The sequence below is a fragment of the Enoplosus armatus genome, chromosome 13 (genome assembly GCF_043641665.1).
Source record: "Enoplosus armatus isolate fEnoArm2 chromosome 13, fEnoArm2.hap1, whole genome shotgun sequence".
Classification (NCBI taxonomy): domain Eukaryota; kingdom Metazoa; phylum Chordata; class Actinopteri; order Centrarchiformes; family Enoplosidae; genus Enoplosus; species Enoplosus armatus.
Window position 1 is genome coordinate 16,975,415 of NC_092192.1, and position 12,119 is coordinate 16,987,533.

Sequence of the window (12,119 nt, forward strand, 5' to 3'; positions counted from 1 at the left end):
GAAAAACACAATGGAACTCATCATCCTGATTAAGGTGGACGTCCCTTTTTAATTATTTCAAATATTTAATTCAAACGCAATCTCAAAAAGGTCAGTGTTAAAAAATTAGAAATGCGTTCCTCATCAGCCTCTCTAGCTGCCAAAGCCACTCCCTGAAGTGATGACTTTCAAAGTTAAGTGCCTCTCTGCTTCATTCCCAATCTTAGTCTTTCACATTGGATGGGTGGAGACTAAAGGAGATTGAAAAAAGATGTTCATATCATGGAAAAGCTGCACACGACCGGCTAATCCACCTGTCACATAATCGCAGTGCACTAATACAGAACAGTGCTTCAGCTGCGGAGGGCCCAAGGTCAGAGTCACTGTTGGTTTGTGCTGACCAAAGCCACTCAGATTGTCAGGACACTACCACATATTTTATTACTGTTACCTGCAGTCAATCTTTTTTTAACTTACAGTAACTACAGTAACACATACAAGGTACTTAAATATTGATAGTAATTTACTTATTTATTTGAGGAAAAACATGAATATGCTATTTTTACTGTGCATGAAACACCTTATCTTGGGTCCTTTCTAAATGAAATAAAGGCCTGCTATTAAACAGAAAGTCACGAACTGCTCTATAACATACTACATTTTTTAAATGGAAAACAATTGATTTATTTTTGAATCTTTCTATAAAGGTTCATGAGTAAAGCAAAATAAGACTGATATAACACAGCACAGTGATTGCACTGGTCTACCCAGCACACATCACACTTGTGTTTTTATGTGTGTGGGCCTGTGTTGTTTGTATTTCTGTGTGTACATGTGTGTGCGTACGCGCAGAGGCTTTGATAAGAGGTCTTGAGAGGTATAGTGGAGGACCATGCCCTCCTCTCCTCTCCTCTCCTCTCTATCCTGGCTAGCAGGCTGTCCTCATTACTGTCAGTCAGCATCAGGTTTAGCAGTCCCAGGCTCCTGCACAGCCCTCTGTCCTCTCTGCCCTGCCAGCACTAGCCTGCCTGACTGCTGCCATTGGTAAGCATTGTAAGAACCCCTCAATCCCCTAGAAAACCTAATTACTCTCCACCCGCAACCAAGGAGACCGGAGCAGAGAAAGAGGGAGGCCGAGGAAAGAAGAATCACACACATGTGCGCTACATTTATAAGCGATCTGGCAATTATTCAACAAAAGAAATATGAGTTCTTATCATCTCCGCAGTAAAAAACTAATTACACTAGCATTTACATTTACACATAATTTATTTTTCCATTGATGCATAAACATTGGAGGAATGCATGAAAAAATGGACACAAGATACATTTAGAAAGTGTGAAATACAAAAAAAAAACATGCATGAATCGAACTGAATATCGCTTTGACTACCCGTTAACTGGGTCACTCTGTTGGTGATTGTGTCTGACCACCAAACAAACAGTCATTCATATGTCTGTGCTCTGGCCCCATTTTCATCTGGAGCAGTTCCACAGAGGCTACTGAAAGCAAAGGAGCTGACGGGTCAGGGATTTAAACCCATCTCCAGCTCCGGCACAGTAGCCATTACCACAGGGGGAAAAACAACTCCTTGTGTCATCCTCCATCTAAAGGAGGGTTTATTTATGTTGGCTGCACATCTGTTTTTTTCAGGGGTGAGAGGAGAGTGGCAGTGAAGAATTCCCATCAACTCGCTTGTCACTTTTCCGCTGTCTTCAGTCTGTCTCTTGGTTTCAGTGAAACGTCAGTGCATTTAGCGTCAGTTGTAAAACCCATTTCAAAAGTGCATTTATTTTGAGAAATACAGCAAATATCTTTTCAGTTGGACATCTTGGTCGCTCACCAGGATAAGACTTGTGCCATATGCCTTGAAATGCAACGTCAGGTTCGGATAATAGCCTGCACAACATAACATTCCTTCTCGTTCTTCTACTCTGTGTGCTATCTGCACAGTAGAAATGCCTTGAAATAAGAAAATGTCCAATAAGAAATAATCTTCCTTCACATAATAAATATTTGGGAGGGCTCGTTGTCATGAACTGTAAAGCCGAACAAAGATATTGATACGGCATTCTGTTCTACATTAAAGACTTTTGTCCTTGAATATTCTTTCAGACTCGTGCAGCTGTGCAGAGTTGGAACGAGGGAAGCTGGTGCTTTTAATAAACTCACAGGGACATTCAAAGGGGTTGGCAGCTACAGAGGTTTCATTTTCCCAGCAGTGAGCTGTGTCATTTAAAATAAGGATCATTTTGAGAAGAGGAATATCATAATGCTAAATCTAGATCAAATAACTGAGCAAGGTGTAAGACTGGATTTACAAGGCCTTGTAATCCTAAAAGAAGCACAGAAAAGAGCACAGAGACGGAGTGACGGAGAGATAAAGTAAAGTAGTTAAGTAAAAGAACGTGTACATAAAACGACACACCTGTGCCTCTTTAATACAGTATGTGTACATGTGGTCTTATGTGTGTGTGAGTGCATGTTTATGTCACACAATGCAAAAGGCACAGGGAATGAGAGTGTGTATTTGCATGCCGCCTTATTATTTGACTTCATTAAAAATGAAAAAAGACTTGAGATCTCAAGAATCACAATACACCTGAGAGTCTTAACATAAAGCACACACAGTCCCTGAGAGAGCTGTGGGAAGCAGACAAGTGGAGGAGGTGGGGGTACTGGTCAATTTCCCATTCATAGAAAATACGAGAGAGGGAGAAGAAATAGGAGAAGACAGAGAGAGAAAGTGACATGCAAAGACAGAGTGAGACAAAGAGAAAGAGAGAGCTCCAGCTGCCAGAGGTAGACCGACACTCACAGTAGGCCGTGAACAGAGAAGCCACAGTCACAGCTGTCACACGTTGGAGTACAATGTGGGTGCTCTTGATGGTATTTTTGACTGATAGCCCAGAATTACCTCAACCAGTGTACCTTCCTCCTCACTGACATTAACGCAAGCAGTTTAGTATGAGAAGTTTCCGGAAAGAAAACTGTCATAGCAAACAAAATAAACTTTTTCTGGGAGTGTTGTCACAGCTGCTTCAGTGCAGTACACATCTATTTGTGCACAGATAGAGTCTTCTTTCTGCATCCCAAAGACTGCCAGAGACACAGTGACAACCTGTTCGGGATGGCTTACATGGCAAATCCCTTTATGAGGAGCGAGGAAAGGGTTATGCCCATTGCTCTGTAAATGGTTGCTGCTCCTTCCTTTCATTTCCATAACAAGCCATCAGAACTCATCTCCCACTGAAGTGGCCACGGTCCCACTGGCAATTAAAATCATGCTGAGACATGCCATGGTTGTGTGTGACTCCACTGTGGGAAACAAAAGCAGCAGCGGCAGCGGTAATGACGCCAGCAGTTGAGTGGTAAATCTCGAGCAATGTCGACGGAAACCGTCGCTTTGATTTCTCCAGGAAACTGAGAGCAGGCCTCGTTTACATCTTTCAGTGTGAACCTTACTGGAAAATATCAAACAAGGAGACGGCAAGACACAGCATCATCTCATCTCTGTCTTCTTTACCACTTTCTGTACACAGTCACAATACTAACAAGGCATGTGGGATTCTTAAGGCAATCATCAGTTCCTCAACAGGCTGGAAATTTAGATGGGAAATAAAATAAGGATTGGAAACACACTTGGAATAGAAAGAATATTATTGCAGTGACCAATAACTCTTTCAACATACATATGACATGTGAGTATTGTATTAAAATAGACCCGAAAATATATGAACCTCTCCTTTAAAAAAGACTTGACCAAAATATATAAACTGTGCTTCCAAAACAGCCGTCTCCTGAAAACTCTTAAGACATCAGGGTTTCCCCACATGATTATCTTGGAGACACCCCACCTCGCCATTTAAAAGAGTAACATCAAAGCACATTATTACATTTTTCTGAAATATAATATTAGGCTTGTTATGCTTCAGTGGAAATGAACAGTGGTGCTACACCACACAGCAATGACCACGTATTTAAAGAGTGAGAACCGTCATCGAATATCTACATTGATGATGAGATGAGACGCATGATTCAGCTTAAAAAGGTGATTGACTGACACATCTTACATTCGCTCCACAGATCAGAGAAGCATGTTGCAATCTCAAAGAAGAAAACCTTCCGCTAAACAATTTCCCAAAGGTAACCCCAGACATGTCATAATGTAATGATACTATGGAAAAAAAAAATGAATGATGAATATATTTTGCTCCACATAACTGTACTTGTAACATATTTTCAGAAATAAGCTACAATAAAATCATTATAATAACTTATATATTACAAGAATGGCATTAAATCAAATATATTTAGAATGGATCATGGCTTGTTATGAAACTAAACGTTGAGATGCTGAAACATCCCGGCATTCTAAAGCTATCTAATAAAGCCATGGCTAACCCCAGCCAGGCTGAATATCCTAGGACGAGACAAGGTATAAATGAATGTACATAAAGCACTTTGCATGACATCATCATTGTTTAATCCTTTCATTCTCACCTGTCAATCATCTGCAGATCAAACCTAATCCCTGTATATTTGTAGGCTAGTCGGCATTGATACCTTTTGACATGACTTGTAAGCACAGCTTCTATTTCTAATACAAAATGTTCACTTTTAAGTCTTAAGATAAGCTTCAGTTGTGTGGCATTATTCATTGGTAATGTGCGTGCCAGTTTGCATTTCTTTAGCATGTTTTCCTTGATTGACAAAACCTGTGATTATCTCACCTTTGAATCATTGATTACTAAAATCAAACATATACAAGATTCACAAATGCAAGGTGCAAAGCAGAGGTAATCTGCACTCAGTGACTTGTCATACAAGAACATATTTATGTCTTATCATGACAGTAACCTACAATTCAGGTATAATACTGGCCTTAAAAACAAAAATGTTTCACTTTAAAATTCTCCAGAATTGTACGCATCAAATCAAGTCGACTTTGTCATACAAGTCAAATCAGATTTAAATTTAATGATTGCAAGGCTGTCTACTTCAATATAGCCTAATGATTATTTGTTGCCACACTCCTCTCTGTCTATTTCTGACCGTCTCTTTACAATGGAGCTGTCCATGTTTTGGGGCAGTGTCAGTAGCACCCGCTGATACAAGTTGTTTTTCCTGTGATCCTGTCATCCTGGTGCAAACACCTTCAGTTGTTTACAGTGAAATGTCCTCTGTGTTCACCTTCACTTCCTGTCTGTTTTCAGCATTACTCTACGTGCTGTACATACTGTATAGTTTTACCATACTGCAGCATTCAGCAGCGGGAGGTCATTGGCAGGGTTACTTGTGAGGTCATTGTTAGCCGTGAGAAAATTAACGCTGATTGGTCTCGTCACGATTTGCTCCCCGAAGCCCGTGCCACCGAGGCACCTGCCAAGGCGAGCTTCTTTAAACAAGAACGAAGCCTATTCAACAGCTGCATAAGCAGCCAGGCAGGCAGACAGTGGAGGGGAAAGAGGGACAAAAGAAAGCAAATGCAAAACAGAGAGGACTTTCTAAACGGGAACCTCAGAATGGGACTTCTTTTAAAGGTCTTAAATCAATTGAACAGAAAGTACAAACCCATGCAATGTTAATCTATCTGGCTTAATCCCATTGCTTGAAGATCCTTTATAATCCACGTTCAATACAGCCATTTTTCTTCTCTAACAAGCTTGCCCTATAGCCATTTTATAAATCATTGGTACAAGGCTTTTGCAGGGCCACAAATTCTGTTATGGTGTCATTATTTCACAAAGTTATGATTCACGCAAGGTGGAATGACAAATATGTTTAAGACCTGTAGAACAGCTCAAAATATAATGTTTCCTTCTCTGAGTCATTGCTAAAAAAAAGTACAACACTGTTTAAAAAAAGATTTACAATAACCACGACAGCAAGAGGAGTTTCTTGTTCGCTTAAAAATTGGAAGCATCATCAAACATATGAGCTGTTTTATTGCACATTTCACTTTTATGAGAAAGGCTCGGAACAGAAAAAGTTAGAGTGATATACTTGCCATGTAAGAAAATGTGGAGGAACACTGGTAGTTTCTCAACCATATGCCGATATCCTTAAGTCACCATGTGCTCTGGCTTTGAAAGCCTGCACTGCCAATTCCTCATTTGAAACCTGACCAACTCTTTAACAATGCCTCTCTCTGATCCAGTGGGAAGGAGAAAATCTATTATCGATTTCCACCTGGTTTAGGTGGAAAAAGCCCTGATAGCGATGCTGAATAGCGCTACACTGTACTGAGCTATAGCCTGCACATTAAATACTGGGGGATGGTGTGAGAGGGCATGTCAACAAAGCCCTTGACTACGCCACAGCACCATCTGCACACACTGAATATTTAATTGTCAATAGAACTGCTCAAGACCAGTAATCAAGAAAAGGAAAAGATAATACGCATTATGAGGAGCTCGTACAACAGTTCCTGTGTGATTGGAGTTTGGCTTATTTTTTAAATCACCCATTCTTTCCATGCTAATTGTGACAATGTCTACATGCATGCACCACAATTAAAGATATTTCTAAATCACTTATGTCATTCAGTCCCATTCAACTCCAAATGCTGCAGAAACTCCATAGACTTATGATTCAGTCAGTAAATGTCATTCATCAGTGTCAATGAGAAGTCACCAATCATTTCATTTTCAATGAATGAATCATTTCAATCATTTCTTGCAAATTCAGTCAGGCTAATATGCTGCTCTTCACTAATAAAACGCTTTCCATTTTACATAAATGTGCACCTTCAAAAACACTATAAACAGCCAACACAAGACACCAGAATCAAACTTTCAACCAATAGCAGATACATTAGAGTCTGTCTCCTGTCAGTCACAACGCTGTCAGGCCAACAGACGAGTTACCAAAGCAAGATGGTTTCGCCACTTATACTCTGTGGCACTCTCTGACATAAAGGAACTATATTGTAATAGAAAGGAAGTTAATTTCAAAGCATTTGACATTCAAAACAACTATGATGAGGGATGAAATGCAAATATATGCATAAAAGCACTGGAAAAAAATAAATATAAAAAAGTAGATATAAAAAGGTGAGGTAATACAAAAAACAACATAACCTCAATCATGCTGAAAATTCCCTTAAAGTCTAATATGTCCAACTTTAATTGCTTTGGTTAAACAGCATAGACAAGGTGAGAACAATGGAGCCAGACTAGGTATTTATCTACAATAACAAACAGACAACCACTGCTTCTTTGTATCTGCTGCATGAGCACGCAAAATTAGGTAAGCTAGTGACATGAGACATAATCATTTTCTTTGAGCAGGGTTAGTGACCAATTTATTCTTACCTTAGGCTGGGCGCGACGGGGAAAGGCAACCTTAGGATCAATCTGAGAATGAGAAAAGAATAGCAACATTGTTGTTAAAAGAAAAGCTTTTATATTTCCAGGCAATGGACAGGTGTTGAAAAATATTTCTTAAAGTCTGAGCCCACAAGGGGAACCAGAGTGCAACCATTCACATAGTCACATTTTAAATCCTGCGTGGTCAGGAGTAAATACTAGTATTTTAATAGCAGTAATACATATTCAAAACGTAACTTATACGATAATAGTGATGATAACAATATATCGAAGCCATTAAGATTTACAAAAGCTGCATAATCAGCCTGTGGTGAAATAGTCTGCTTTTTGAATTTGAGAAGCATTTTCAGAAACCAAAGCTGCATTCAAGAGCACAATTGCTATTACAAATTAAGTGCACATGAATGACCCAATCCAAAAGTGGTGATAAGAACAGAGTAAAGAAGAATTCTTGTAACACAATGGGGCTGCTAAATCAGACCTGACTTTTGTCAAATCTGATGGCATTTTTTTCCCTCTGTCCCCCAGTTTGGTTAAGGGTAGAGAAAGTTATTTTCACTAAGGAAAGGAATGATCATGGTTAGGGCTATTACAAGAATGTGCACCAGCTTTGATAACTTGGAAGCAAATAAAACAACTGATAATGAAAATGTGATGTACTATATTATATAGCCATGTTGCAGTTGAATGCTATTAAATCAATTCCTAATTCAGTGTATGTTCCCAATGACCAGTTCATTTGTAAACTACCATTTAATGCACTATGCAACAACAGAACCTTATTATTCAGTACATTGATCCCGACTCTAAAACAGCAGATCATTTAAATTTACTGTTGGCCTATTACCTAACATGGCCCCTTGTTAATTATCCTGGTGCAGAGATTTGGCCCAATAACTGCTTTGATTCCAAGTTAAGTAAGTTTGTCAGGACTGTCACTGGGCCGACCTTCATGTTAAAAACAAAATAGCATTCACCTCAAGAATTTATCTCTTGAACACTGACTAATGACAGTACAGAATTTGTTATTATGAGGATTTGAAGAGAGCTGGCCAATATCACTGACCTCATTATTTACTCTAGCAAATTATCTACAATTGATGGAGCGCAATGACACATTCTAGGCACCACATTCGTTGCATTGGGCAATGAACTTTAGGAAACCACATATTAATTACTGCTAATTACTGTGTGTGAATTGGTCTTCAGACGAAAATATTGATGCCACTAAATTATCTGCTTACCAACTGATATATATTCAAAAAAGGACACAGCTGCTTTAAAAAAAAAAAAGTTGGTGTGGAGGCCAGCCACCACATTGCTCTGCTGGCCATGGTCGCAGCAGAGACTTGCCTTTATTTTAGGCAGGAATCGCTGATTGAATATGACAGGGAGAAAATGAGAGTCTGAGGCCGGTGACGCCTCCAGATATTGCCAAATAACCAGGAGGATGCGTCAGATCAGCCCGTTTCTCCATCTTGTGTTTGTTATCTCATTAGCTTCATTTTCCTCGTTAATTTTACTGGTGTGGAGGTATGTGGTGAGGGGTCTCATCAACCTTGCACTTACAATGAGGATCTATCTCGAACAGCTATGCCATCCTAAATCTCTCCTGCCTAGATACCAATGAATTCTAAAAAGAGAAATTCCCCCCAATATAATATTATACTTTTATAATATTATAATATTACTCATTTGTGTTTAACAGAAAATCCTTTCATGTGCCATATTTTGCCATGTGTTATACTGAAATATTTACAATTAGTGTACCAATTCTATGCATTCATAACAGTAAGTCCTTCAGCACAGATGGATTTATTTAAGAAAAAGATATCTCTCTTCCTGCTGAGAAAAACAATAGAAAGAAAATGAATCGAGGAACACAAGAACAAAAGACACCATCTGCACCGATCAATTAAGCCAATGAGACTGACTACGTTTTAATGTGTTTGAAGGGAAACCATGATGTGCAATGTCATTGTCATCTTTTCTGTCAGTCTCAGTTATTACTGTTATCTTTCTAAATCAGGTCAAAATGAGAAATGAATTCAATAACACCTGGGTATGGCAACCCTGCTTGTAATGAATTTCATTTAAAGATTTGTTTTAGCACTTAGCCCCAGGCATAACCAATTCAAACTCAATTATTTTGTGCACCCTATTTGAGCAAAGACAACACATTATGCTTTGAATACCAAAGTCCTATACTTGGTAATGTATCTTACTTTTTAAGCCTATACAAAACATATCAAACCTCATTTCATCACACCGCATAAACTAATTGTTTTTCTGTCCTGCTGAGAATTTCCATTCACTAAGAAGCTTCTAGTTTCCACATGCACACGAGAGCACTTAAACACAGCAGCAATGAAGGTCATATAGTTTTCTGTCAGTTTAAAATATTACAATTATCAAGTAGAGACAATTATATGCACAGAATTGTGTTCAACATGAGGCTATGATACTGCAGATTGTTCAAATCACACTCAGAGCAATGCAACCAAATTAGGCAATGAGGACTTACTAACCAATCCTTCTGAGAAATGCTGTAGCAGCACCTTTTTAGGTCACAACTTATGATGAATGACTCCTTTGAGAAATTTGAAATTATGAGGGGGGGGGGTAGCAATTGTTTCCCTTTGGTTTACATATTCATGTGCATGCGATTTTTATGTAGAATGTGCCTCCATACTTACAGCCAAGAGCTAAAATATGCATTACTGCACTGACTAACCGTACCACTGAACCACAGATTATGTTGTCTCGGTTTCACATGATACTTCCTTCCTGAAACATTTTTGTTATGCAGCACACATACCATCAGGTTTGGGGTCAGTCAACCGGACCTTGGTAGGGCACTTGTTTCAGTAATTCCACATACAGTACTTGTAAATGTTATTTCACTCAAGTCTGTTTTCATCTATCAATACCTAAAAAATGTTTTACAATAATTGAAAAAAATACCTATTAGTGATTTACCTGGCATGTTTTGGTCCTTTTTGTTTTTCAGAAAGTACTTTTCTTAATGGGTTAGGGGAAAAAACACTCCTTGTCCTATTGTGCCATTGCTTTCACTGTAATCTTCGCATTCTCCACCGACGTCAGCTGAACGCAACAAGTTTAGGCATACTCGCTGTGGTTTGTTGAAATGGATTCTGGGAACAAATCACAAGCCTAAGTAGAGAAGGCAATTTTTAGGGAACGTGTACCAAAAAACACATTAAAACACTTCAGCACGGAATAATTCCTGTAGCGTATTCACCGTCATTACTTAAAGACATGTAACTGTCGTGTAGAAAGCAAGACCTCCCATCCAGCTGTAGCTGTATGGTTATCATCTAGTAGCAGCAAAAGTACTTTATTAACCCCCCTCTAGGAAATGTATTTATCATGGAAGCATTACAAGCAGTGCATACAAACTAAACAGCACATATTTGGAAACCTGACTTGGAGCTGAATGAACAATCTGCTCTGAATATGAATGTGCTCCACCTTTGAACATTACGTTTTATTAGCTGCCAGATTAGCTGCTCAAACGAGGGGAAGCCAGCACTATTAAGCAGGTAAACACCGGGAATTTACCTTTTGTTTGTTGTTTTCATACTGTGGAAGTATGAAGGTCATTTGGACTGTAAAATTCATTAAGTAGCATGTAATAAACTTCACTTGGATTGACTTGACTGAGGCGCAACAGCATAGACAATCTACTAATTGATGATGCCCATTGTTGCTGTCTTGTTGTTATAAGCAGGGTTTTTAACAGAAATAGGACTTTAAACACACCTTACTGGTCCAAACACAGGTATGGCTGGAAGATATGGCCAAAACTTCTTATTGCGATGATTGTAATACATGATGTAATGTAGAGCTGCAAAGATTATGGGCGGCATGGTGATGCAGTGGTTAGCACTGCTGCACGGGATGTAGAGCAGGGTAAAGCGGGTTGGGGGTTCGATCCCCGGAGGCCAGCACCTTGCATGGCAGCTCAGTCAGTGTGTGAATGGGGGAATGAGATTTTGGACTGTCGGTCAGACTAGGAAATTTGTTTTTGATGTTCTATAGGGCAAACCATTGATCACAAAATGTAAAAATTTGCAGATTCATCAATTATGAAAATAATAGTTAGGTGCAGCTGATAATGCGTTGAAATTAAAACTGCCATCAAAATTCATCTTTGAAAACCAACCACCAATGAGCTTACTTTTTTTATGTATGAGCTACAACAAAATCATAATTTTAAATTTGTGCCAGACCTAATTCACATATCTCATGTCATTATGTTCTTTGTGAGAAATAGAAAAAGTTCCATCTTCTATCAGGTTAGATTAGGGTATGATTATTACCAGCATCTGTTACGTACAGTACAGCTGTATGTAGGATATATGGGGCCCTTTTTTCCATTGATTAAATTACTATAACCACCTAATGGCAGCAGTACCTGTTATGTACAATTGACTGGCAGCCTCTAATGTGATGTCATTTTCAAAGGGCTCTGCAATTATGGTATGTGTGCCATTTGCAATGTGGGTATCTCAGATAAATGTTAAGTATCTCACCAAGTTTACACAGTTCGGTTCACGAGGGGCACAAGGGCATGACTAGTGACATGCTAAAGATGCACTACTGGTGAAGTATCTCACACAGCTGTAGTCTGTGCCAAGGGCTTTTTCCTCCCTCTAAGGCAAAACTGGCCTCTCCAGTGAAGCACCTTTGAGTATTTGCTCACCTTAACCTCTTTATATCACCCTAACCAGACTTTTTCAAATTAATAGTTTCGATACACCTTTGTTATGTGATGAAACATGATC

The 12,119-nt window shown here is 39.0% G+C and overlaps 1 protein-coding gene across 1 annotated transcript in view; it reads right to left on the minus strand.

Annotated features, from left to right (window-relative positions):
* LOC139294986 (RNA-binding protein Musashi homolog 2-like) overlaps positions 1-12,119 on the minus strand; it is a 218,135-nt gene that overhangs the window by 199,216 nt on the left and 6,800 nt on the right. Inside the window, exon 5 of the mRNA XM_070917022.1 lies at positions 7,297-7,338. Within this exon, the coding sequence (XP_070773123.1) occupies positions 7,297-7,338 (42 nt within the window). The remainder of the gene's footprint in view (positions 1-7,296; positions 7,339-12,119) is intronic.